This window comes from Doryrhamphus excisus, linkage group LG9 (genome assembly GCF_037039965.1).
Source record: "Doryrhamphus excisus strain RoL-2023G ecotype Guam linkage group LG9, RoL_Dexc_Guam_v1.1, whole genome shotgun sequence".
NCBI lineage: Eukaryota > Metazoa > Chordata > Actinopteri > Syngnathiformes > Syngnathidae > Doryrhamphus > Doryrhamphus excisus.
Window position 1 is genome coordinate 2,095,869 of NC_136365.1, and position 27,995 is coordinate 2,123,863.

A 27,995-nucleotide genomic window follows, 5' to 3' on the forward strand; every position below is an offset into this window, starting at 1 on the left:
GCGGTTTAAATGGAAAGGATAGCCATTTGACAGGGGTCTTTTGGACTGTTCGTGTGAGGAGTACCTCTTCAGAACCGGATGCTCCAAACCACAACTTTTCTCTTGCTACGCTGTCCTCGAAACGCTTTTCCTTCTCTTTAAGTGAGTATACATTTTCATTTCCATTGATGCTGTGTTGCAGGTTTTAGGACTGACTGTGTTGCGCCAAGCTAACTGTGTGTGGGGCGTTTGAGGAACAGATCGCTTGTCTAATATTGACCAGTAATTTATGTTGTGATTGGAAAAATTATCAGCTGTGAAGTATTTGTAAGTAATTGCTATAGTAAATAGTCAAGACAGCTGGGATAGGCTCCAACACACCCCGCCCTAGTGAGGATAAGTGACATAGAAAACGAATGGTTGGAGGGTGATGCAGCATTTGGTGATGCATTCATTTACGTGGGCAAAATGTTTAAAAAAATGAAATTAGTGGTAAATGACTTATGGAAAGTTGGTTCCAAAGTCCTGCATGGCCCCTGCAAAGACGTTTTGATGACATGTTCTTGTCAGTCCCCAAAATGCGTACCCCAAGCTTAGAGGGAGTTTTGCAGAACACATTGAGCTGTGTGAGAAATTGTTTGACTTTATGGGATCAAACTTGGACATTTAATAACAGTGCACTATGTGGTTTATTTGCCAGAAAAATAAGATACCATAACATACAACAGGGGTGCCGGTGAATATTCTCATTCAACCAGGTCTTTGTAACCTCAGGGCATTCAATCGATCGCGACTGGACCGCTCAGGTTCACCTCTCATCCGAGCAGGTTCCATCAATTCATGCTCAAAGACTCAGTGGGACACACGCCAGTATGACTAGATAGGACAGCTCTAGTCTGAGAGCCTGGTGCAAGATCCAATCTATTTCCTCCTTTTACAGGGTCAATAATTTGGCTCTCGCAAAGACGAGGTGGGTCTTTGAACATTAATTAGACTAGAACTGTCATATCTAGTCTGGCGTCTTACCCACCTTGTCTATGAACTTGAACTGATGAAGCCTGCTAATGACGAGAGGCAAAACGTCTTGTCCATTGAATGCCTTAGAATAAAACAACAGTGCTTATTTTGCCTGTTGTGTGTGTATACATACATACATTAATACATATAAAAATAATAACACACACACATGAGAAAAATGTGAACTGATGAATTTATATAGTGATAAATGCACGAATAATGCAATATTACCAAAGTCCAACTATTTGGATCCGCACCACATCCGAAAGCTTCATAGCTATTCTCCGCCAGCATTGTGCCTCAAAATTGAAAAATGCTCACAATATCACCAAAGTCATGACGTCTTTGCCACATGCCCCCCCTCCCAACAGCACCATAAAACATAAGTCTGCCATAAAAATGTGCCCTTGACTAAAGTAATAATAATATACGTAACAAAGGGGTCATGAAGTCAAACTGAGTCTTTGACTCTGCCAGTTATTATTATCCTGTCAACTCCACTCCACACATGTGTCCTCAGCATATAATGGCTGTGTTGACACAATAAAGAGAGCGAGAGAGTGACAGGAGCCTTTTATCGCAAGTCACAGCGGTGAGGACAAGTGTGTGAGAAGCTCGCCTCATACAGGAAAGGTCTGTTTAGTTTTATCATCTCAGAGCATCATCGTTGTTTCCTGAGGAGCGTGTTCATTGAGTGACTGAGTCATTGCTTGTCTTTGTCTCATGGTAATATTTATACATGATTTTTTTTTTTTTTTGCTGGTTTGTTTTGGCCAGTCCCTGAGGTCCAGTTATATGTTTTCTCAGAAGGATTTAGGGGCTTTTTTTTCCCAGCATAGTTCCCACTCTCATTTATACAGTGCCGGTTTTGTACAGTGAAATGCAGAAGGGTCAAAGCAGCAGCTGACTCTTAGCACGTAATCCAGGAATCACTAAATTGTCTACTCAAGAGTTTAAAGGGCAATCCCGTTTAAGTCATTATAGCTTATATTTGCTCACTAGACCATGGCTTGGTGATAACAGAAGAGTCAAGTTTTTTACATGTACATCCTCCCAGCTAATGAATGTTATAATTCAATGAATGACCGCTGCATATAAAATTGATTCCTCCAGAGGCCTGTGTGAAGCATGACGGTTAAAGACCCACGCCCCCCCCCCCCTCGAGCTCCCCGCTTTACAATAATCATTTTGGAGTAAACTACACAAGCAGCTCAAGACATACTATTCCCTATATGGACTTTGTTTGGGAGTTCACTTGCCTTGCTGTTTAGGTCCGCAGAAAAGAGCCATGCTCCGGAGAAGGGGCCCTTATATGGTCATCACAACACAAGACTCAAGCCTCCAGACAGAGGGAGAGGGAGAGGGAGGGGGTAAAAATGGATGTTGTCAATGAAATAATGACTTAGAGTTAGTAAATGTCATGGAGAATAACTGATTGGGTCAGTTGAAAAAAAGATGTGCCACTTTTGGTTGTAAAAAGTGTGGTCTCGATGATTGAGATATCTAGTAAAGACCTGGTATACATGATAATTTACTATTATATTTTTTAAAAAGTACATCTATGTACAGCAACAAGTTGCCCAACACTCTAAAGTTGCATGAAGCCGCCTTTCCACGTTATTACTTGAATAAAACCCAATTGAAGTTGTTTTTCTAATACTGTTTTACCAGAAGATCATTAAAATAACAATGCTAATTTGTGCAGTACTGCATAACTTTGAATTTCACTGACTATATCAACATTGTTCTGGATCTTTTTTACCCTCTCGCCCCAGCCGTGGGTTTCCTTCACTAATCCAGGGCTCATTTTCTGCCTCACTATATTGTTTCTTTTTTAACGCTCTTGAATTTACTCCCAACAGTTACGTCCGCCCCCACCTGGCACAAAAATGTCCAAGAAGGCCCCTAACGAGGACGAGAAGTTCCTCTACGTTGACAAGGACTTCCTGAACAGCCCCATGGCTCAGGCCGACTGGTCGGCCAAGAAGCTGGTATGGGTCCCCTCGGAGAGGCATGGTTTTGAGGCTGCAAGCGTCAAAGAGGAGCACGGAGACGAGGTCCTGGTGGAGCTGGCCGACAACGGCAAGAAGGTGACAGTCAACAAGGATGACATCCAGAAGATGAACCCACCCAAGTTCAGCAAGGTGGAAGACATGGCGGAGCTCACATGTCTGAACGAGGCCTCGGTGCTGCACAATATCCGTGAGAGGTACTTCTCGGGACTTATTTATGTAAGTATGCATGAACTAACGTCATCCATACAAAAGCATCATATACATACACATTCATCCATACATAAAACATCTATAACAAATAAAGATGTTCAAACATTGTCAGCATAATTTATCATTTCTCGTGGCCTCTGATCTCAGACGTACTCTGGCCTGTTCTGCGTGGTGGTGAACCCCTACAAGATGTTGCCCATTTACTCAGAGAAGATCATTGACATGTACAAAGGGAAGAAGCGTCATGAAGTCCCACCACATATCTACTCCATCACCGACAACGCCTACAGGAACATGATGCAAGGTATAGTTATTCCAGCTTCTTACCAAGATTAAAGGTCTCAATGACAATACTGAACATGATCTCACGTAACTTGACAGTGGCTCTGTCACTTGTGACCTATTTGAGAGTCAGCGTTTCGTAGTGGTGTCAGTGGTAGAGCCGTGCTTACAGTAAATGGATCTTCGCTAGTTTCGGCCATGGCATGACTTCAAATGAGCTGCTTTCCCATGGAATCTGTTTCTGGTGGGCCGCGGGGGTCGTGCCCACTGGATGTCTTGCTGACGTGAGGACTTTGTCTCTGAGGAGTTGACATATGAGTTGAGAGAGGAGCGGGGGTCTGTAGAGTATTTCCTGTCCCATCGGTCTCCCTTCGTTTGTTAAATTCGCTGAACTATTTGGTGTAACAGCTTCGTTTTTTGATGTGTGGCAGTATGAAACTCAAAACTGGTTATGCAGTGATCCAGATACAGTGATGGTTTTTAAAAATATAGTTAGAAAAGTGATTAAATATGGCCTATGATTTGTTATATATATATTGTTTTAAACAAACTCAAACTGTACACCTATATATGTCCTAAGTTAAGCATTTTGAAGCATAAAAATTGCTTACACAACATGAGCACGAGTCTTATTTATGTCCAAAACTGCCTATATTACTATATTGGGTAATATGAGTGTAAAAGTGACTATAGGGGTGTTATTTCATGTCTGGAGGTCTCTAATAATGTTAACAACCGTCTATATTGCGTTTATAAATAAGGAATCCTTCTGGTGAGCAGACAGGGGGCAAGCGAAGGTCCACATACACACTCACGATGTTTGTGCAATATTTTGCATGTCGTCGAAATGATTTGCTCCAATTTTAAGTGTGCGCGGTGTGATGCACGAGGACAAGAAATAAACAAGACCATCGAAAAGTAGTTAAGCGAAAGTGAAAAAGGTTGGTTGTTTCTTGAACTTTCCTCGTTATGATGGACTATCTTAGTAATAGCGTTTTCTGAAATACATATTTTCGGTTTCCACATGTGAGAGCGGCAATTGTATGCAGTGTTTTTACTCCATATATGACTTCTAAATACAAGTACGCTTGTTTGTCCCCCACCTCCTTAAGGCAAGGCTGTGCCATCACGTGAAAACCATTTTAACTGCACCAAACGAGGAAATATTGCTGTTTAATGTCAGTGCTTCTCATAACTTTTAAAATTACCCATGCATATATTTTCTATTTTTCCAACTCCACAGGTTTTCCCTGATCTCCTGACTGTGTAGCCTACATGCTAACCACTTGTCTAAAAATTATACTGACTAAATATGCAAACTCTCTCAAGTTTGTTGACAGTGTGCAGTTTATCGGTGGTCTTAAATTAGCCTGTAAATTAGTATTGCGCCCCTTTCAGGTAGCCATAAAAGGTAACCAAACAATGAGTGCAACTCTCAATATCACGCAGAACAGTTCTACTCAACTTCAATCGGAAAACCTCAACCATCACATACCACTCTAGCAGTGCTAAAATCAAAACAAGACCGACGAGAAGACGTACGCTAAACTGAGAAAAGTGAGGGATAAGCCCAGAAAAAAAACACAGGAGGAGACTGTTAATGTTGGCTTCACTCCAGAGATGGACCATCTTTGATGTGATGTAGTGCAGCCCAGCGTGAAGAAAGTGTTAAATCAGAATGACATCGTTCCACTTGGTGAAACCAAACGAGCCTGTGCATAACAATCATTTCGACTGTGATAAGTGAATATCCACAAAGTAGAATTTTTTTTTTGTCTTGTCGCTAAGTGTTTGTGGAGCGTAGCAGGCAAGGTGTCTGAGGCAGTGCGGAGGTCCCACATGTTTGACGCCATATTTGTTTACGTCTCACCCTCCAACATGATACTAGTAGAATGAATGCTATTTTATAGTCCTATTTTCCTAAGAGAACAGATCCCTCTCTGCCACAACGTTGCAATCAAGGGAAGATTTTAGATTTTTACTGCTACAGCTGTGCAATACAAACATTGCACGTGGTTGTTTGCGTGGGTGTTAGGTTACTCTACAAGACGCGGTGGCATCTTCTTCTTCTTCTTCTTCTACAGCAGTTTCTGTCAACAAAAGTACACATTACCATCGGTACAAAAAGCCTTCTGGAAAAACTTTGCGCAATATAGTGATACAGGAAGCAATAGTTGGTATGTACGTAAGTGTATGCCACAGTATCATACAGGGGTGCAATCTATCTCTGGTGTGGGGAGGACTCTTCCTCATGTATTATAATCATACTATAATCATACTTTGTCCTTCTTTGACACAGTGTTAGAAACAAGTTTAAAATAAATAAATTGGAGGCTAACTAGTTAGTTTGCTAGCATGCTATGTTTAAAGCCATGGCCATCTCTTGTGTCCCTGCACTGATACTATAGACATTAACAATGTCGTGTAAACAAAGGATATGAATATAAAGGTGACTGACTATAGGGGTGTTATTTTATGTCTATAGGGCTCTGATAATGGAAAAAAATCATACTTAGAAAGTCATAAACAGTTCATATATATAATACTGCTTAATATTGAATCCTACTCCTACTACTTTTGCACCCAGTGCCAAGCAGTTTCCACGGAAGAGTAGTAGAGCGGTGCAGAGCTTCATCTAAGCTCTGAAAACATTTGTACCACCGGCTTGGCAGGGATCCCATTCACAGAATTATTCTCTCAGTCTGTCATGCTGTCCTTTGGGGAGTTGTCTCGTTAGAAATATTTCTATACAGCATTTTATATTTGGCCTCAAATTCAGAAAAATGAATGAACCTCATTAAGATTCTCTGAAGCAACTTCAATTGTGATGCACATACAGTATACAACTCACCGTTTAGACCAGGGGTCTCAAACTCAATATACTTGGGGGGCCACTGGAGCTCGGGTCTGGGTGAGACTGGGCCACATCAGGTTTTCCAAAAAAAAAAACGCATTTATTAAAAACAAAAAAATTAAAAAAACTTTGCATTGGTTCCAATTTTCTACAAGAAAAGCTCTGATAAAACCACTTCCACACGGATAGGGAGGATAACTATTAACAGTTATTTAACCTTTAACATGAACATGAATCAAACGTAATAATTTTTTCTGGGTACATGATACCATACAGCATCCATATCAAACTTGCGCGGGCCGCACTAACATTAAACTTTCATATCAAGGCTCAAACTAGTGTCCTGCGGGCCACATTTGGCCCGCGGGCCGCGTGTTTGAGACCACTGGTTTAGACCAAACGCAAGGGGCATTCACACCAAAAACCTTACTAAATCTATGTATTTATGTATTTATTTTTAATTCTATTTCTGTCTGTCTACAGATCGTGAGGACCAGTCCATTCTCTGCACGTAAGTGAAAACCTTCACTCACTGTTGTTTTTCCCGAATGTTTTTCCAAGATGCCACACATGTGACTGCTACATAATGCCTGTGTAAATTCAACGCAAAACAAATGAGACAAATCCATATGCTGGAAATAACAGAATGGAAAAAAAGGTCTTTACATTAGTCAACAAATATAATATATTGCTATTATATTTGTATTCATAGAGTCCCTGTGGGACTTATTTAAAGCAACTACAGTGCTCCCAGAAGACTGAGGTCGAGCTCTCCTCTGAGAGTCGTGGTCAGGAATTTCTGCCTTCATACTGATCGGAAAATCAGATTAACCTCCTTAGAGTTTGGCCTCCATGTTATTTGTTTATTTGGTCTAAGATGTTTGTTGAGAATTTTGTCAGCTGAACTGACCATTGACAGCCAAGCTTATCGTTTCATTTTATTTTCATTACATTTCTGTGTATAACTGCTGAATATACAATATATCCCGGATGTGGCTTATTTATTTAGTTTTTAAACAATTGAAATAAAACAATCAAGTAAACAAAAGTAAATTTAAGAGATCTCGCAAATAGCATTTACCATTCAGGCCATTGCAGGATTACTCCGTTTTCAGAGGTCCAAACCTATTTGGACAAAATGACTTAACTGTAAATATAATTTACAGTTTGAATAACTTGGGAAAAGGTAATACAGTACCAGCTATTTACACAATTATGACTGTGACTTTTTAAAATGGATAATAAATCCATCCTCCATTCCAAGCTGTACGCTGACTACTCCAGGTTACAGCATATCCAAGTTTTATTTCCACGGCATTGCCTTGGGAAGGTTATAAGTATAATGTTTTCTCAAATGTGACATATGAAATGAAATATTTGAAAGTGATAAAGTAAAAGTGATACGACACATGAGAGCTGAACGCTTGCCCAGTAACGTCCCGACAGTCAACATTACCATTTCAGTTAAAAGTACAACTGCTCCAAAGCTCAGCAGGCGAGTTGAATGAAGCCTTATATGGCAGAAATGTTACCAGTGAAGTACACGGAATGTCATGTATGATGAGTGCACGTGTGTGTGTGAGTCTGTGTATGTGTGTGTGTGTGTGTCTCATTCTTCATATGGTATGTAGTCATTGGGGGATAGTTTTGGGTGCTTCCTGCTTAACTGTGTCTGTGAATTGAATCTCAAATGTTTTTTTCAGTTGAATTGCATTTTTACTTGATGAATTTGTGTTTTCTCAAACAGCCATATCCAGTGTTGCAAACCTGTGCATAATGCTACCACATTTAACACCACTTTTACCTTTTATTGAAGACTCTTGTTGGTGAAGACGACGGATGCTGTTTCGTTCTCGTTAATTCAAAACGTAACTTTTAAAATGGATGTTTGGAGCTGAATACCGGCTCACTTGGACCTTATTGTAAACTTCAGCAGCAGGTAGTTGATACAGTCATCACACACTGGCCCAAAAGTGTCCCCTTCAAACCTTTCCCCCTGCAACATGTGTTAAGTAGGAATGTTTACATTTGCAATCCTGTTTTAACAGAGACGCAACTTCACACGTATAGGAGTTATTCCATGTATTCAACAATGTTTCTTACCTTCTGGCACTTGGAACTTTGTTTGGCTTCAGGGTGGGTTATTCTGTAGCGTATTCATCTCACCCTCAGAAATCCGCACCGCGATTGAACTCATCAATACTTTGCGCACAGTGCTTCATAGAAGGAGAAAAGTTGTCATTCTGCGTGCGTTCTATGAACAAATTATTAATTCCAACATATAGTACATAATCAAGATGCCTGAAGATTCCCTGGCTGGAATCTGTCCATAGTGTCCCGACTCTAAAAGTCACTAAAACTCTTGGGTCACCAACATGTGGATGCTTTGTTCAAGCGCTTGACTGGTTTGTTAGGCACACCGATAACTAAGACGGTGTACAAAAAGAAAGGCAATAATCTTTGTTGAAAACCGAGGTACCACTGTACAGCTTTTTGATACTTTCTTGTGTTATTTCTAGCCTGAACATTACGTTTCAATAAAATCAACAAAAACATTTTATCTACTGTGGCCGACTGTTTTCCTCAGGGATCAATGACATATTCTGTCTTATTATGCTTATTGTGGTTATAGTCAGGTGGTGTAGCTCTGCAACCCTTGAGAGCGGTTTCTCACATTTTGGTTTCTTATTGAGTCTATGATGTTATTACTTATATTAGAAACAGCATACTGAGTTCTACAGTCACAATAATGAACATGTTTTTTTCATTACAACCTCTCTGAAAGTGTCGATCAAGACTGATTCTTATTGATGTGTTGAAGTGTTGAATGTAGATTGTTCTGGTCGTCATGCACAGAAGAAATCTAGAAAAAAGTTCCATTGGAATCTATTCAACACTTATAACTGCCTACAGATGGAGTCTGGACGTTGTGAGTTGCTGCCAGAAAAGAACAGGACAAAATAGACTGAATCATCTCTGAACCCAGAGAGCCTCCCATGCCTTTTATGGACCCGAGACTTGAGTTGGTCTGTGCGTACGCCGATGGCAGGTTGCTCTGGGATTGTTCAACTCGTCTTTCTTTTAAGGACCCAAGTGCACAGGCCACATTTTATGGAGAGAGAAAAAAGGATGAGCTTGTGCTTCTGTTTGAAAAGAATTATACCGTGAATTGCTTTAAGGTCGCTTTTACTAGCCTGAGGATGGTATCGTTATTTTATTGTGGGCCAGATCTCTTTGAAAGTCTTTACTGTCTTACCTTGACTGGTTTTTCTTCCTCAGTGGGGAGTCTGGAGCTGGCAAGACAGAGAACACCAAGAAGGTGATCCAGTATCTGGCTGTTGTGGCTTCATCGCACAAAGGCAAGAAAGACAGCAGTGCTGTAAGTATGCATGCAAAAATATTATGTTTTCATGAAAAATGAATGTCTGTCAGCCAGCTCCCTCACTCGTGATTCATTTGGGAAAGTGCCCAGTTTAATTCTGTATATTGACATTTCCTCCAAATAGCAACAATCAGGATCACAGTTGGCCTACGTGAGTAAAGGGGAATGCCTGAAGTGTGTTTTTGTGTGTGCTGTTTCTTCCTGGGGTTTAAAAGTGCATGAAGATAGTGTCACCCAGACACAAAAGAACCATTTTCATATAACTAAGGATGAAGTCTTATGGTAGAAAGCGTTTCCCCCTAACATTAGTCTTCCCTGTGTTACCCAATGAGAGTGAATTTGCATGACCATAGAACATAGTCACCTTTCAAAGCTGCAGTATGCTCAGTGATCGACATCTAGTGTTGCTGGTTTACAACTGTAAACTGTAAAGTTTGGTGTCAAACATCTTCAATAAGCACCCTTTCACTGCCGGTGGGGACGAGCTCAAGGCTCCCCCGCAGTGAAAGAGTCTCTCACAGACCAGTACGCACAGTGTGGGCATGCTCCTTGTCTCTGAAACACATTTTCTTCCTCCCCTCCTCGTCTTTGTTCTCCTGCTCTTTGCCCCCAATGTTCCCAGGAGAGTTGGTTGTTCTGACTTGATCCATTTAGTTAGTCTTTATTAGTGGTTTTGTTATGACTCACTTGCCAGGCATCTTTTTTTTTTTTCTTTTTTTTTAACCTGTTTCTGAGCTGCCCTGTAACATTATACACTCAGTGGTCACAACATTTCGTGGTCTCAGTGTTGCGCAAAGGAGCTTATCATAAATATTAATTTACAAAGAGAATATTAATTTACAAACAGTCGGCTGACAAGGAGACAAGGGTTTGATTCCTCCTCGGGCATCTCTGTGTGGAGTTTGCATGTTCTCCCCGTGTATGTGTGGGTTTTCTTCGGGTACTTCGCTTTTTTCCCACATTCCAAAAACACGCTAGATTAATTGGCGACAACCAAATTGTCCATAAGTAAATGTTATAAAATACACTGATTGCATTTGACACTTTTTTCACCTAAAAAAAAGACTAAAACGTAAACACATCAAGGTTAGAATATTTAAAAGCATTTGCACATTCTCCCAGGCGGCACGGTGGTCAAGTGGTTAGCGTGCAGACCTCACAGCTAGGAGACCAGGGTTCAATTCCACCCTCGGCCTTCTCTGTGTGGAGTTTGCATGTTCTCCCCGTGCATGCCAGGTACTCCCTCCCACATTCCAAAAACATGCTAGGTTAATTAGTGACTCCAAATTGTCCATAGGTATGAATGTGAGTGTGAATGGTTGTTTGTCTATATGTGCCCTGTGATTGTGTACAGGGTGTACCCCGCCTCTCGGCCAAAGACAGCTGGGATAGGCTCCAGCACGTGAGGATAAGTGGTAGAAAATGAATGAATGAGTGAATGAATGAGTGTTCAGATTGACTACTGTTGTGGCCAGTGAGTGTATGACATGTGACTTGTACCTGCTGATGTTTGACCTCACTGGGTCAATTGTTTATATGTTCTCTCCCCAAGTTGGTCTCCCTTGCTTCCTTAATGCTTTCTTACATATCTGCATTATGATACCAAAAGAAAATCTTTACTATACCTTTTCTTGTTACATTTCTGTGCTCTATTTTCCCCTCTTCTCTTTAGTGTCTTTCAAGCAGCTAAAATGAACAAGGCAATCCTTTCTGCTTTAGTAGCTCTGATCTTCACCACCTCAGCTGGTCTGTATCCTCTCTTTTCTTTCAGCAGCGATGCCCTATGACTGTTATCCCTTCACTCTTTTCAATCAAGCTGGAGTTGTTAACGCCAGTCTCATTTACCGTGCATTTACGGGGCTAATAGAGGTAGTGTTTTGTAGCAGGTGGAGGTCAACAGCATCTGACCTTGACTTGCGCTGACACAGACCACTTTGATCAGGCGGATTAGCTCAATGCACACTGATGAGGTGTCCGCAAGCCCGCAGTCTAAGAAATCACGCTGAGAGCAAACTGCATCTCTGGAGGGCTTTTTGTGGTCAGGATCACTTTAGTTCGGCAAACACATGCAAATGGATTCCTCAGAAGCAATGCACTGGTAACATTATGAATCAACATGACCTCTCCCTTCAACCTGCTTATCTGTTTATATATCAGCTTCCCCTTATTTGCCTCACAACCTCAAGTCATATGTCTGCGTTACATAATTTACTGGAATCCTGGAGATTTTTTTTACACAGTTTGCTGTAGATCCATTTGTAAGAATTTTTTTTTTTCAAATTTTTGAGTCTTTTGTCGTTGTTTTCCCTAGACACGCACAATCGTAGTGTGTATTTTCTGGCCTGTCTGCATCCCACCTCAAGTCCAAGTGTAACTATGTTGTCATCACCAGGGAGAGCTGGAGAAGCAGCTCCTGCAGGCCAATCCCATCTTGGAGGCATTTGGAAATGCCAAGACCATCAAAAATGACAACTCCTCCCGATTTGTAAGTTTTTACCTTGGCTATGTGAATTGTTTAGGGCTTTAAACAATTGGAGCTTTAAGGATGGCCCTTTAAGGCTGGAGCTTTAAGGCTGGAGCTTTAAGGCTGGAGCGTTAAGGATGGCCCTTTAAGGCTGGCCCTTTAAGGCTGGCCCTTTAAGGCTGGCCCTTTAAGGATGGCCCTTTAAGGATGGCCCTTTAAGGATGGCCCTTTAAGGATGGCCCTTAAGGCTTTAAGGCCCAAGCGTGCCATTGTAGTGCATAACCATATTTTCATTTCTCTCACAGGGTAAATTTATTCGCATCAACTTTGATGTGACCGGCTACATTGTTGGAGCCAATATTGAGACTTGTATCCTCCATTGTTTGGACTCATCAAAGCTTCTTCCTCTTTCTCTTTGACCCCAGCAAATCAATCTCCTCCATCCAACCCTGTCTTCTGCACCCTCATGTCCTCCTTCACTACATCCATAAACCTCCTCTTTAGTCTTCTTCTACCACTCCTACCTGGCAGCTCTTAACGCAGCATCCTTCTACCGATATATTCACTATCTCTCCTCTGGCCTCTCTGACTTTATCTCCAAGGCCTCTAACATGTAATGTCCCTCTGGTGTACTTGTTCCTGATCCTATCCATCCTGGTCACTCCCAATGACCCCAATGACCTCAGATAGCCGACAAACATCCATGAAATGAGCAGATTGTTGGTGTCCTTTAACTGCTGGGTTTTCAGACCTTCTGGAGAAGTCTCGTTGTATCAGACAGGCAAAGACAGAAAGGGCCTTCCATATCTTCTACTACATGATTGCTGGCGCCAAGGACAAGCTGAGAGGTAACATAGAACATATTTAAACCATGTCAATGGAAGAGCAGGGACACTCCACACTCATAGTATTGCTACTTCTTAAATTATCATATTAAGTTATTTTGTTTAAATCTGTAAAGTTAGGCCAAGATCAATTGATTAAAAAAACACTCACTGCTGTTGCTTTTCTTTCCAGAGGAGCTTCTTCTGGAGCCCTTCAGTAATTACCGCTTCTTAAGTGCGGGCCACGTCCAGATCCCAGGCCAGCAGGATGATGAGTTGTATGAAGAGACAATGGAAGCCATGACCATCATGGGCATTACAGAAGAGGATCGAATTGGTACAAGTCATCACACTCATCTAACCTTGTTTGATTTAAATTGGAAGTAGGAGGAGTAGGATGGATCGGTGGTTCAAGTCTTACTGATCCGGTATCATGAGGGACTCCTGTAAAATAGTATATTAAAATATATTTTTTTACCAAAATAATAAATGTTTACCTCTACCGTCACTGTGTTTTAGATATCCTGAAAGTGTGTTCCACAGTCATGCAGCTGGGAAACATTGAGTTCAAGAAGGAAAGGAATCAGGAGCAGGCCACCATGCCTGATAACACAGGTGAGATGTTTTTCCATCCATCCATTTTCTATACCGCTTATCCTCACTAGACCCTGCAGTTGCGCAATATGTTGTAAATAAAAAGAGTATAAATGTGACTATAGTCGTGTTTTGTCATGTCTACAGGGCTCTAATAATGCTTTGTTCATTTTAATCTGATCTGTCTAATTTGTCTACCCACCAACTATATATGGTTTCTTAAGTTTTTATTATTTGCCGTTTTATTATTATTATTATATTTATTTATTTATTACCGATTGATTTTCTTTAATCTTGATTTGTTTATTTATTTTTCATCTTATTTTGTGTAGAAAAATAAAAAGTAAGATATTTGAGAGCAGTGGAATGTTTTATCAGAGCTTTTCTTGTAGAAAATTGGAACCAAAGTGAAGTTTTCAAAAAAATTTGTTTTTAATAAATGCGTTTTTGTTTTTTTTTTTGGAAAACCTGATGCGGCCCAGTCTCACCTAGACCCGAGCGCCAGTGGCCCCCAAGTAAATTGAGTTTGAGACCCCTGGGTTAGAGTGAATCGCGACTCATAAGAACTCAAGTCAGTAAAAGGAATCAAGTTTTCCCACGGAATAGAAAGGAATAAAAGACAAAAATGAAATTCAGTGAACTTATTGTAAACAAAACACGGGAAAGGTCCACCAAATCTGTTTTTAATTATTACATTGCATACATTTTTCCTTTTTGTAGCGGCTCAGAAGGTGTGTCACCTGCAGGGTATCAATGTGACAGACTTCACCCGTGCCATCCTCACACCTCGGATCAAAGTGGGCAGAGAGGTGGTCCAAAAGGCACAGACCAAAGAGCAGGTAACGTGACTCGATCACGAGACAAGGATCCAAAAAGGACATGTTGGTAGTGTGGATGTGTCTTTCTTGATTTACTTATTTGCTTCCAAGGCTGACTTTGCCATCGAAGCCTTGGCCAAGGCTGTGTTTGAACGCTTGTTCCGCTGGATCCTGGGTAGAGTCAACAAAGCTCTGGACAAAACCAAACGGCAGGGGGCCTCCTTTCTGGGAATCCTCGATATTGCTGGCTTTGAGATATTTGAAGTATGGAAACTCTCACAATCAAAGTTCAAGAGACGAACACTTTATGGTTAATGTGCTTGAACAGCTTCATGTCACATCTGTTGCAGGACAACTCCTTCGAGCAGCTCTGCATCAACTACACCAACGAGAAGCTGCAGCAGCTCTTCAACCACACCATGTTCATCCTGGAACAGGAGGAGTACCAGAGAGAAGGTATCGAGTGGAACTTCATTGACTTTGGCCTGGACCTTCAGCCCTGCATCGAGCTCATTGAGAGGCCGGTGAGTTTCGCTAAGATAATGACAACATGATGCGTTCAGTGTCTCGCTTATCAATCTCTACATATTCTTTGCAGAACAACCCTCCGGGCATTCTTGCCTTGCTGGATGAAGAGTGTTGGTTCCCCAAAGCCACAGATATCTCCTTTGTGGAGAAACTCATGAACACTCAAGGAAACCATGTTAAATTTGCTAAACCAAAACAGCTAAAAGACAAGACGGAGTTTTCTATTCTTCACTATGCTGGAAAGGTGAGGATCAGAGGAAGAGCATCAGTTGAGATATGATTGGGCTTTGTTGCTTTTTGTGTGATACGCAAGGGAAGTGAAGCCAAACTGTTTTGCGTACAGGTGGACTACAACGCCACAGCCTGGCTGACAAAGAACATGGACCCTCTGAACGACAATGTCACTTCACTGCTGAACAACTCCTCCAGCTCGTTCGTGCAAGACCTCTGGAAAGATTGTGAGCTTACTGACACCTGCTATGATGAATTCTTATCTTATCACGATGACGTTGCTAAGGTTCTATAACCACGTCTAAACCTTTCAATGTGATCCAGTACTTGTGTATGAGTCAATGACTGATGAGTTGTATGCTGCAGCCGACAGAGTGGTTGGTCTCGACACCATCGCCAAGATGTCAGACACCTCAATGCCCAGCGGCTCAAAGACCAAGAAGGGAATGTTCCGCACGGTGGGACAGCTCTACAAGGAGTCGCTCGCCAAACTCATGACCACACTGCACAATACCCAGCCTAACTTTGTCAGATGCATCATTCCAAACCACGAGAAGAGGGTAAAGAAATTAAATCATTCACTACAAGAATAGCAATAACTGATTCGCTGGCGGACTACTCCAGGGTGTATCCCGCCTCTCGCCTGAAGTCAGCTGGGATAGGCTCCAGCGACACACATTTGTGGACAAAATGTTTTTGTTATTCCTCAGAATTTAAGCCATTTTTTCCATTGAAAAAGTGTACTTCTTTAACATGTCAAAACTATTCACAATCAATCCGTCAAGTCCACTAACAAGTACTATTTTCCTCAGGCAGGGAAGCTGGACGCCCACCTGGTTCTGGAGCAGCTGAGGTGTAACGGTGTGCTGGAAGGTATTCGAATCTGCCGACAAGGATTCCCCAACCGAATTGTTTTCCAAGAGTTCCGACAGCGGTGAGTCAGATAGGGACATAACTCCGGCAGTCCTATTACGTGTACTATGTATTCTAATCCTGTTTATGTAAACCGTTCTCTTGCAGCTATGAGATTCTGGCAGCAAATGCCATTCCTAAAGGTTTCATGGACGGAAAACAAGCTTGTTGTCTCATGGTAAACTTATTATTAATCTGTAAAAGTAGCCTTCCATTTATGGCATTTTCTACTGAGTTATGGATCATCAATATTTGATGTTTCTGTGCAGATCAAGCATCTAGACCTGGATCCAAACCTGTACAGAATTGGGCAGAGTAAGATTTTTTTCCGCACTGGAGTTTTGGCCCAGCTGGAGGAGGAGAGAGACCTGAAGATTACTGTGATTATCATTGCCTTCCAGGCCCAGGCCAGAGGCTTCTTGGCCAGAAAGTACGACCATGCAACATCAAAGACATTATATAGGCTGTAGAAAGTCATGGTGTATATTAAATGTTTCTGCAACATTATATTTTTGGTGATATGCTGACAAATACACACTGGTAGCTGCACTCGAACAGTAGGCTGAGCCGATGAGACTTCCCAGTATTTGATCAGGAAATCTGCTAATTCAGCGATTTTTACTGAAGAAAATGTTTTTAAAATGATTGGAATCATACAGAAAATACATTTATAGTACAGTTTAGTGAAGAAATATGAATATTTTTCACATCACCTGCTAATGGAATTAATTTTTTGATCTGTATTTGTTCTAGCACTATTGCTATTGTGCATAAAATGTGCATAAAATGTGTTTTGTTGATCTTTTTAAGGGCATTTGCCAAAAGGCAGCAACAACTCACTGCCATGAAAGTGATCCAGCGGAACTGTGCCGCCTACCTCAAACTTCGGAACTGGCAGTGGTGGAGACTCTTCACAAAGGTCAGCGTAGCTCGATACAGCATTCTCGTTCAGTTGGGTTTAATTTGACTTTTTTTTTAAATAACAGACATGGTCATATTTTAACTGACTTCACTTTGCCATATCTTAAAAAGGTCAAGCCTCTACTGCAAGTAACTCGTCAGGAGGAAGAGATGAGCCTGAAGGAGGAGGAACTGCAGAAATCCAAAGAAAATGCTGCAAAGTTTGAAACGGAGCTGAAGGAAATATCCTTGAAGCACACATCGGTAAATGACAAATGATGACCAACAAATGACCAACAAATTTCAACTGTTCTGAGTTGATCTAATGTGGGTGCATCAAACTCCATGTTATCTTTTGTATATTGCATTGAGGTGGAGTCAACCGAGGACAGATATCCAGTCAATAAATTTAATCCATAAATGTCCATTTCCTTCAGATTTTGGAGGAGAGGAATGCACTGCAAGAGCAGCTCCAGGCTGAAACAGAGCTCTACGCGGAAGCAGAGGAGATGCGAGTGCGTCTAGCAGCCAAGAAGCAGGAATTGGAGGAAATCCTCCATGAGATGGAGGCAAGACTTGATGATGAAGAAGAACGTTCACAGTCATTGCTGGTAGAAAAGAAGAAGATGCAACAGCAAATGCAGGTAAAGAAATCAGGTCCCCGCCATCACTCATTACAAGTGCAATACAAACGTTCACCTTATTCAGTACTTTATTATTTTGTCAATTGTGTAGGAATTGGAAGAACATTTAGAGGAGGAGGAAGACGCACGGCAAAAGCTGCAGCTGGAGAAGGTCACTTGTGACGGGAAAATCAAAAAGCTTGAAGATGACATCCTTGTGATGGAAGATCAGAACAATAAGCTGCTTAAGGTGAATAAGGAAAATTTAAGTTAAGTTGGAGTTAAAGATATATTATGGGTTCAGTACATGGGAGTAACAATTATCGTAAACTCCACCGCATGAATTTAGAGGAAAAAACAGATTTGTACGTATATAAGTCACACCTTGTCAACCCAATGAAATTGCAGTCTGACTCACGGTGTCATCTTACAAAGAACACTAAATTCATCACATAGGAATTGAACCTATAATACCAAATAAATATACGAACAAGGACCAATACGATTTAAAAAAATGAAAAAAACATGTATTTTAATGTTTTCCCATAATACTGTCCACCAGAGGGAGCCAGAGGAGCCCAGGGGGAGATTGACATCATTGCACCAATGAATGTTTTGCTGAGGCACACTGCAATATGAGAAAATTTTAAAATATATATTTTTTCATTTTAAACTAATATTGGTACTTGCTTGTATATTTCTTCGGCATTATAGGTGTTAAGTTGCTGTGGGATGAGTTTAATGTTCTTTGTAAGTCCAACTGTTGTATTGAGTGGCGCAGTATTTAAACAATTAGTAGTAGTTCTGAAGTAAAGGAGATACCATGGTATTGGAATTTAGCCATAATTTAGCCACACCACTGTATAAGTCGCAGGGTGCAAAGTTTACGAAAGAAAATGTTGTATTTTCATTTTTCTAGGAGAGGAAGCTAATGGAGGAGAGGATTGCAGACTTCAGCGCTAATCTGGCTGAAGAAGAGGAGAAGTCAAAGAACCTCACAAAGCTTAAAAATAAACACGAGTCTATGATCTCAGACCTAGAGGGTAATTACTGCATTTTCACATATCACGACACCAAAATGTACCATTATTTAAGCTACATAGCAAATACTGTATATATTGTATACACACTACACTTCTTTGACATTGTTTTCTTCCTGCTGCATTTTCAGTCCGCCTGAAGAAAGAGGAAAAGACTCGCCAGGAGTTGGATAAGGTGAAGCGTAAGCTGGAGGCAGAGTCCAATGATCTTCAGGAGCAGATAGCTGACCTGCAGGCCCAGATTGCTGACCTCAAAGCCCAGCTGGCAAAGAAAGAGGAGGAGCTACAAAATGCCTTAGCCAGGTCTGGTAATGAGGTTTCCATCATTCGTTCATTCATTTTCTACCGCTCTTCTACACGCTCACGAGGGTCGCAGGGGTGCTGGAGCCTATCCCAGCTGTCTTCAGGCGAGAGGCGGGGTACACCCTGGACTGGTCGCCAGCCAATCACAGGATTGACAAACAACCATTCACACTCACATTCATATCTATGGACAATTTGGAGTCGCTAATTAACCTAGCATGTTTTTGGAATGTGGGAGGAAACCGGAGAAAACCCCTCGCTTGCACGGGGAGAACATGCAAACTCCACACAGAGATGCCCGAGGGTGGAATTGAACTTGGATCTCTTAGCTCTCCAAGCTAGGAGACCTGTGTGTGGAGTTTGCATGAGTGTGTGTGGGTTTTCTCCGGGTACTCCGGTTTCCTCCCACATTCCAAAAACATGCTAGGTTAATTGGCGACACCAAATTGTCCATAGGTATGAATGTGAGTGTGAATGGTTGTTTGTCTATATGTGCCCTGTCCCAAAGACAGCTGGGATAGGCTCCAGCACGCCCTTGTGAGGATAAGCGGTAGAAAATGAATGAATGAAGTTGCCACAGTTAACGGTGTAAAAAACAAAAAGGTGTGGTTTCCCTCCATCAGGTTAGAAGATGAGACAGCTCAAAAGAACAACGCCCTGAAGAAAATCAGGGAGCTGGAGGGCCACATCTCCGACTTGCAGGAAGATCTCGACTCTGAGCGGGCAGCCAGGAATAAAGCAGAAAAGATCAAAAGAGACTTGGGGGAGGAGCTGGAGGCTCTTAAGTCAGAGCTAGAAGATACCCTGGACAGTACCGCCACCCAGCAGGAACTCAGGTCACACATTTTAAATCATAAGTGGTTGACAGACCAAAAAGCCAAAAAACAAAAGTGTCACTTTTTCTCTATGTGTGTTCTGCAGAGCCAAACGTGAGCAGGAGGTGACCCTACTGAAGAGAGCCATAGAGGATGAGAACCGGACCCATGAGGCTCAGATACATGAGATGAGACAGAAGCACACCCAGGCTGTAGAGGAGCTCACGGAGCAGCTAGAACAATCCAAACGAGTAAGACTCCACCCAGTTTATACACGATGTTGACCTACTTTTATTCATAACTCGGCGGCACGGTGGTCGAGTGGTTAGCGTGCAGACCTCACAGCTAGGAGACCAGGGTTCAATTCCACCCTTGGCCATCTCTGTGTGGAGTTTGCATGTTCATGTTTCCTCCCACATTCCAAAAACATGCTAGGTTAATTAGCGACTCCAAATTGTCCATAGGTATGAATGTGAGTGTGAATGGTTGTTTGTCTATATGTACCCTGTGATTGATTGTACCCCGCCTCTCGCCTGAAGACAGCTGGGATAGGCTCCAGCACCCCCCGCGACCCTTGTGAGGAAAAAGCGGTATAAAATGAATGAATATTCATAACTCATTTCGCTTCGCCACCAGGTAAAATCCAACCTGGAGAAGGCCAAACAAGCTCTGGAGAAGGAGACATCCGAGTTAACCATGGAGGTGCGCTCGCTCGCTCAAGCCAAACAAGATGGGGAGCACAAGAGGAAGAAATTGGAGGGTCAAGTGACCGATCTGCAGTCCCGTTTCACTGACAGCGAGAAGCAGAAGACTGAACTGGGAGAACGCTGCTCCAAGATCACTGTAATGAAATGTCTGCAGTGCTCCGTGTTTCCAAGCGGACGGATGAAAAATCTTCAAAACATGTTTGTGCCCCCCCCCCCCCACCCTCGCAGGTGGAACTGGAGAGTGTGACAAACCTACTGAATGAAGCTGAGGGCAAGAACATTAAACTTAGCAAAGATGTTTCCAGCCTCGGCTCCCAACTCCAGGATGTCCAGGTTACCACTGTGGAAATGAAACCTTTTGATAGGAATCCCAAAGTTATTGCTCTTGGTGTTCTTAGGAGCTGCTGGCTGAGGAAACACGTCAGAAGCTGCAGTTCTCTACAAAGCTTCGGCAGGCTGAGGATGACAAGAACAGCCTGCAGGAGCAGCTCGAGGAGGAGATGGAAGCCAAGAGGAACGTGGAGAGACACGTGTCTACCCTCAACGTCCAGGTCTTTGATGGCTTTTAAATACTTTTTAAACATATCGTGTCCCATTTCGGATCAATGACGAATGACTTCCACAGCTATCAGACAGTAAGAAAAAGCTTGAAGAAATGTCAGGGAACATCGAGCTGCTGGAAGAAAGCAAGAAACGCCTGCAGAGAGATCTGGAGGCAGCCAACACCCAGTTTGAGGAGAAGGCTTCTGCCTACGACAAATTGGAGAAAACCAAAAATCGTCTGCAACAGGAGCTGGAGGACACACTGATGGATCTTGACAACCAGAGACAGAATGTTTCAAACCTCGAGAAAAAGCAGAAGAAGTTTGATCAGGTTTAGTCAAGTTATTCTTCTTGTCATGATTTCCTTGTGGTTGTTACTACAACAGCATGTTTGGCCTCCAGATGCTAGCTGAGGAGAAGAGTATCTCCAGTAAATACGCAGAGGAGCGGGATAAGGCTGAGGCCGAGGCCAGAGAGAAGGAGACCAAGGCTTTGTCCCTAGCGAGGGCTATGGAGGAGGCCCAGGATGCCAGAGAGGAGCTGGAGCGAGCCAACAAAGCCCTGAGGATGGAGATGGAGGATCTGATCAGCTCAAAGGATGACGTTGGCAAAAATGTGTGTTATAAATTCTTCTTGATTCAGAGTACCCCTGAATGCATCACAGAAATGGCATTTCATGGCAGGTCCACGAGCTGGAGAAGTCCAAGCGAGGTCTGGAGGCCCAGGTGGAGGAGATGAAGACTCAGCTGGAGGAACTGGAGGACGAGCTGCAGGCGGCTGAGGATGCCAAACTGCGCCTGGAGGTCAACATGCAAGCTCTGAAAGCCCAGTTTGAGCGGGATCTCCAAGGTCGCGATGAGATGGGAGAAGAAAAGAAGAGACAGCTTGTCAAGCAGGTGAAGGAAAACAATGTCCTCCATTCTATTCTACTGTATCAATTATCAATTATCAATCACAGAACGCCTCGCTATCGGTAATCTAACAGCTTGTGCACCATGATTGAAGGTCCGTGAGTTGGAGACGGAGCTGGAGGATGAACGGAAGCAGCGGGCCTCTGCAGCAGCAGCCAAGAAGAAATTGGAGACCGACATGAAAGACCTGGAGAGCCAGATTGAGACGGCCAATAAGGGACGAGATGAGGCCATCAAGCAGCTCCGAAAGATCCAAGTGAGACTACACATCGTGATTCTTTCGAGGTCTTTCTTTGGGCGTTAAAAAACACGTTCAGTATATTCTCTAAATCAGTGTTTTTCAACCTTTTTTTTTTGAGCCATGGCACGTTTTTTTTTACATTGGAAAAATCTTGTGGCACACCACTAATCAAAAACGTTACAAAATGTCACCACGACCTCACACGTGCATCAATAAGTCTATCGGAGGAACAAGGTAGGTGTTGCCACACGGACCAATATTACATTGCTCTGCCAGTCTTTACACCACAGACACTCCACAGTAGCCATGTTTTTACATCACCACTTTTTCTCTTTCCGAATGACCTGAATTCGGGAAACAATGGTATCCATGGAAAGGAATATTCCAATCTCTTGTCTACATGCGCAGTGAAAATCAACCAGAATAGTCAATAGGGCATGCCCAGTAAAACGTAAACATCAACATCACGTGATACCGGCTTCACCGAGTTGTTCTTTCACTTGTTGGAATAATTCCGTATTGCCAGTTTTTCATCTGTCCAGTCTTGAAATTTAGTTTGAATCAAAAACAAACTTTGCTTAGTCCAGTGCCGATTGCTGGCCTCCATTTTTAAAAGTGAAGAACGTCTGGATCTGCGTGTTACGTCATATCTGAGCATACGCTGAAAGAACGCACCCGGGATCAATTTAAACAGGAAAAGATCAAATTCAATCTTGCTAATATTTTATAATTAAACTCGGGACATTTATTTTCTTTTTTAATAAAACTGGACTTATGAATGGCGTATAGAAGGGTTTAGATTCTGTTCCACAGATGGCGCTAATGCACACAAAAAGCTGCTTGCCAACCGCCAATAAACAACAGAAGAAGAAGAAGGCACCCTGACAACTTTCCGTTTGAGCGGGTACAAGATACCTCAATCGGATTGGTTAAAGGAATATTCCATCCTTGTTCAATTTTTTCCCGTTTGAGCAAATAAACCAAAGTGAATTGGAATATTTGGGTCCATGTATACTATTGACATAATGGCTATTGACATCATATTTGCAAATGATGATTAATAAATGTTAATTATAAAAAGTGATATTGAAGGTGAAGGTACACTAGTGTGCTCATCGTCTTACCGTGTGATCGACCTCTGCCAGGGTCAGATGAAAGACTTCCAGAGAGAGCTGGAAGATGCTCGTGCCGCCCGGGAGGAGGTGCTGACTACGGCAAAAGAGAGTGAGAAGAAAGCTAAGGGCCTCGAGGCTGAGCTCATGCAACTGCAGGAGGTAACGCGAGCGATTTGCGGCAACGCCGATAATGGGACTCGAACTCGTGTTTTATTTATCACGTTTGCAGGAATTGGCTGCTGCTGAAAGGGCACGGAAGCAAGCGGAGGCCGAAAGAGATGAGCTGTCGGATGAGTTGGCGAGCAACTCGTCTGGAAAGTCAGTCATGAACCTTCTTCCGTATTTTACGTATTTTCATCATCAAATATGATTTATTAGATTTTGTCCATAGTCTCCTAACATTCATTCATTCATTCATTGGCCAGCCAATCACAGGGCACATATAGTCAAACAACCATTCACACTCACATTCATACCTATGGACAATTTGAAGTCGCCAATTAATTAACCTAGCATGTTTTTGGAATGTGGGAGGAAACCGGAGTACCCGGAGAAAACCCACGCATGCACGGGGAGAACATGCAAACTCCACACAGAGATGGCCGAGGGTGGAATTGAACCCTGGTCTCCTTCCTAACATTCAAATGTTATAAAATATACAGATTGCATTTTACACTTTTTTCACCTAAAAAAAAAAAAGACTAAAACGTAAACACGTATTCTCCCAGGCGGCACGGATGTCGAGTGGTTAGCGCGCAGACCTCACAGCTAGGAGACAAGGGTTCAATTCCACCCTCGGCCATCTCTGTGTGAAGTTTGCATGTTCTCCCCGTGCATGCGTGGGTTTTCTCCGGGTACTCCGGTTTCCTCCCACATTCCAAAAACATGCTAGGTTAATTAGCGACTCCAAATTGTCCATAGGTATGAATGTGAGTGTGAATGGTTGTTTGTCTATATGTGCCCTGTGATTGGCTGGCCACCAGTCCAGGGTGTACCCCGCCTCTCCTCAGAGGTCAGCTGGGATGGACTCCGGCATTGTCCAGAAAATATTCTAATAAAAATATTGACCATCAGTAATTATTTGTACATGCATTATCATTATTAATAATAATAATGATTAATAACCAACATCACATATCTTGTTTATGTGAGCATACTTTGCCAATAAATCTGATTCTGATTCCTGTGCTTCTTGATTGCAGGTCTGCTTTAGCAGATGAGAAGCGTCGCCTGGAAGCTAAGATCTCCCAACTGGAGGAAGAGCTGGAAGAAGAGCAGAGCAACATGGAGATCCTCAACGACCGGCTGAGGAAGAGCACGCAGCAGGTTGCCATATGCAGCGAGATCACATCGCACCCTCAGCTTCACCGTCTTGTGAACCGGTGCGTTCTCTCCACAGGCGGACCAGCTCAACAGCGAGCTGCAGACGGAGCGCTCGGCCTCCCAGAAGAATGAGAGCGCCCGGCAGCAGATGGAACGCCAGAACAAGGAGCTGAAGGCCAAGCTCAGTGAAATGGAGAACCAGGTCAAGTCCAAGTTCAAGTCGTCCATCACGGCTTTGGAGGCCAAAGTGGCCCAGCTGGAGGAGCAGCTGGAGCAGGAGAACAGGTCAAACCCGGGGAAACGCTCACAAATCCAAATCCAAATCCAAGTCCTTACAGGTTGATGTTTTTTTTTAACAGAGAGAAGCAGGCTACTGCCAAGAACGTGCGCCAGAAGGACAAGAAGCTCAAAGACTTAGTGATGCAGGTGGAGGATGAAAGGAAACAGGCAGAACAGTACAAAGACCAAGTAGGCCTCCTTCTCACCCTCAAGCAACCCGTGGAACCCATCGCAGGATCCTCTTTGACTTGACTCCTCCCTCGATCAATTTCAGGCGGAGAAGGCCAACACGCGCATGAAGCAGCTGAAGCGGCAGCTGGAGGAGTCGGAGGAGGAGTCTCAGCGAGCTACGGCCGCCCGCAGGAAGCTCCAGCGTGAGCTGGATGAAGCCACCGAGGCCAACGACGCCATGAGTCGCGAGGTCAACTCTCTGAAGAGCAAACTCAGGTGAGAAGGATGAAGAAAGAGTGAAAAGGGTTTTATTATCTTTGTGTTTGGGAATCAAACCTTGTGATATAAGAACAACACTTTTGCCAGTAATACTGTACAGTTGGCCCTCGTTTATTGCAGTTTTAGCTGGAGCTCAGACTGTACCAAACAGTGAAATGATGATGGACATATGCAAAAATACATTAGTCTGACACAACTGTTCCTCCTATCAAGCTCTTATTGTAATGATAATGGTAATGGTAATGGTAATGGTAATGGTAATTACCATTTTATTTCATTTGAACATGCATCAAATTACAATTGAGTGTATCCCATAATCAGTTCCCAGTTCCACATGTCCAAAAGGAGTAGGAAGAAGCAAAGCTTATTAAATCCTACCCCTCCATCTGGTACTTTTACAATCAGTAACTGTTACATTTGTTCACTTCCTGCTTTCCATAATACAGTTTTTTTTTTAATAATGCACCTCATACCGAAGTACAAGGTGATATGAGCATCCAATGCCATAATGGGTACCATAGTAAGTGTCAATATAGTGATATATATAGCACATCATGACATCATGTATTTAGCAAATTTATTTTATTAATTTATTTTATTAATTTATTTTATTAATTTTTATTTTTAAAAAATTAGTTTTTAAAAAAATATTTTTATTTTTTATTTTTTGTCCCATACCAAAGTACGAGATGATATGACCATTCAATGACATTTATTAATTTATTAATTTATTAATTTATTAATTTATTAATTTATTAATTTATTAATTTATTAATTTATTTTATTAATTTTTGGGGGGGTTAAAAAATTATTTTTTTATTTTTTGTCCCATACCAAAGTAGGAGGTGATATGAGCATCCAATGCCATAATGGGTACCATAGTAAGTGTCAATATAGTGATATATATAGCACATCATGACTGGTTCAAGACTCTTCATCCTTGTATTTAGCAAACATCAACCGCTTGTATTGTTTCTTGAATTGGCTCATCGTTGTGCATTGTTTGAGTTCCTTACTCATTACTGTAGAAATATATGTACAGGAAAATGGTTCTTCCAATGTGAAAGTATCAGAACTTAGAAAAATCCAATTTTTCAAAGTAAAATGTCCAGACTCCTCCTCTCACAGTCTTCTTAAATCTGTGTCTCTGAAGGCGGGGAAATGAGCCCTCTTTTGCCAGCGCTCCACGCCGTATGGCCGGAGGCCGGAGGGCGGTTGAGGATGCATCTGAGGAGGAGGCAGACTCCCAAAGCGACTTCAATGGAACCAAATCTTCAGACTGAGACATGACGTGAAATCTAATCGACTAACCCGATTCTTATTTGCAACCTTCCTAAAAATCCATGTCAGGTGAAAATGACATGGGCTGCCTTTAGCTGTCACGTGTCACGTGGTCACATAAATCCTAAGAGTTAAGAGATGCTGCTGAGTGAATGTGATCAATCCGCCCATGCCACTGCACCAACACACTAAATTCAGCATTTTTTTTTCAGCCATTGTCCATAAGTGTAACATAATAACAAGCGGTATAGAAAATAAATAAAGCTAACCCATTTGTTAGTTTTAAAACCCAAACATGCTCTGAAATAACTTAAAGAACATTTGTGCTCATTTTACCACGTGCATTTTTCCATCGCTCACCACATTATAGTTCACCACTTTATAATTCAGCTTTTAACGCGTCCACCAGCTAGTAAGAATTTTCACGAGTGTAGCAGTTTCAGATTCAAGTTTTAATTGGGAGGAGGGGGGGCAGGCGGTGTATTTATATTTCCTGCCATTTCCATTATGGTTTCCTCAAAGCACCTTTTCTTGATAACACAATTAAAGCCGTGGTTCTCAACTGGTTTGACTGCAGCGCCCATCATCAACCCCACTCCCACCCTCAATGAAATATCGGGCGGTATGGCGGTCTAGTGGTTAGCGCGCAGACCTCACAGCTAGGAGACCAGGGTTCAATTCCACTCTCGGCCATCTCTGTGTGGAACAGAAAAACATGCTAGGTTAATTGGCGACTCCAAATTGTCCATAGGTATGAATGTGAGTGTGAATGGTTGTTTGTCTATATGTGCCCTGTGATTGGCTGGCTGTACCCCGCCTCTCACCCAAAGACAGCTGGGATAGGCTCCAGCACCCCCCGCGACCCTTGTGAGGAAAAAGCGGTAGAAAATGAATGAATGTTTACAAAAATTACATGGCTGCATAAAAAGCACCAACTTTTGAACATCTGGCAACCATTATATCCCGCCTTAGCTCCGATTCTACTCCTCAGATAAACAAAAATCACAATTAAAAAAATATTTACATTTAGCAATTTAACTGATTAACTCACTAGGTACGTTTAATCATAACAAGCGGTCCGTTACTTCGAATGGGCATGAAACGCCAAACGCCATACTCTACCTGTAAGTCTTAATTGTGGGTAGAATTCCCCCATGGAAGCAACGTCGCCGCCATATTGGATGTGTAAAGGCTATACCCCGTGTAAACGAATACAAGTAAATAATTTACATAAGCGCCTTTCTACAAATAAATCTAAGTTAATGACTCTCGTTTTTTCATTCACACGTGCATAATTAGGCACTAACCTAAAAAAAAATAAAACAATCAACCAAACGGACTCTGTCATTTACAC

At 42.2% G+C, this 27,995-nt stretch overlaps 1 protein-coding gene across 2 annotated transcripts; it reads left to right on the top strand.

Annotated features, from left to right (window-relative positions):
- On the top strand, positions 1–27,967 carry myh11a (myosin, heavy chain 11a, smooth muscle). 2 transcript variants are annotated; one of them, XM_058064728.2, is made up of 42 exons: positions 1–141; positions 2,859–3,227; positions 3,369–3,525; positions 6,841–6,868; positions 9,637–9,736; positions 9,864–9,890; positions 12,132–12,224; positions 12,509–12,572; positions 12,953–13,051; positions 13,221–13,364; positions 13,547–13,642; positions 14,342–14,460; positions 14,551–14,703; positions 14,790–14,963; positions 15,038–15,211; positions 15,311–15,425; positions 15,565–15,758; positions 16,011–16,132; positions 16,219–16,288; positions 16,380–16,540; positions 16,921–17,029; positions 17,143–17,274; positions 17,448–17,654; positions 17,746–17,883; positions 18,553–18,676; positions 18,805–18,976; positions 19,600–19,812; positions 19,898–20,042; positions 20,428–20,634; positions 20,727–20,831; positions 20,897–21,049; positions 21,124–21,372; positions 21,444–21,656; positions 21,725–21,937; positions 22,047–22,208; positions 23,339–23,467; positions 23,538–23,626; positions 24,511–24,634; positions 24,708–24,916; positions 24,991–25,099; positions 25,185–25,357; positions 26,514–27,967. In XM_058064728.2, exons 2-42 carry the CDS (start codon positions 2,886–2,888, stop codon positions 26,641–26,643), a joined length of 5,937 nt encoding a protein of 1,978 aa, XP_057920711.2. In that variant the 5' UTR covers positions 1–141; positions 2,859–2,885; the 3' UTR covers positions 26,644–27,967. The 2 variants fall into 2 exon arrangements, with proteins under 2 accessions (XP_057920711.2, XP_057920719.2); XM_058064736.2 differs by lacking the exon at positions 9,864–9,890.
- The last annotated feature ends 28 nt before the right edge of the window (positions 27,968–27,995 follow it).

Excerpts from the sequence above, each read along its gene's own strand:
- myh11a (XM_058064728.2), top strand. The coding sequence starts at position 2,886 with ATGTCCAAGAAGGCCCCTAACGAGGACGAGAAGTTCCTCTACGTTGAC. Across the intron at positions 9,891-12,131 it reads CAGGATCACAGTTGGCCTAC|GGAGAGCTGGAGAAGCAGCT; the intron begins GTGAGTAAAGGG and ends TGTCATCACCAG. Across the intron at positions 16,541-16,920 it reads AGAGGCTTCTTGGCCAGAAA|GGCATTTGCCAAAAGGCAGC; the intron begins GTACGACCATGC and ends GATCTTTTTAAG.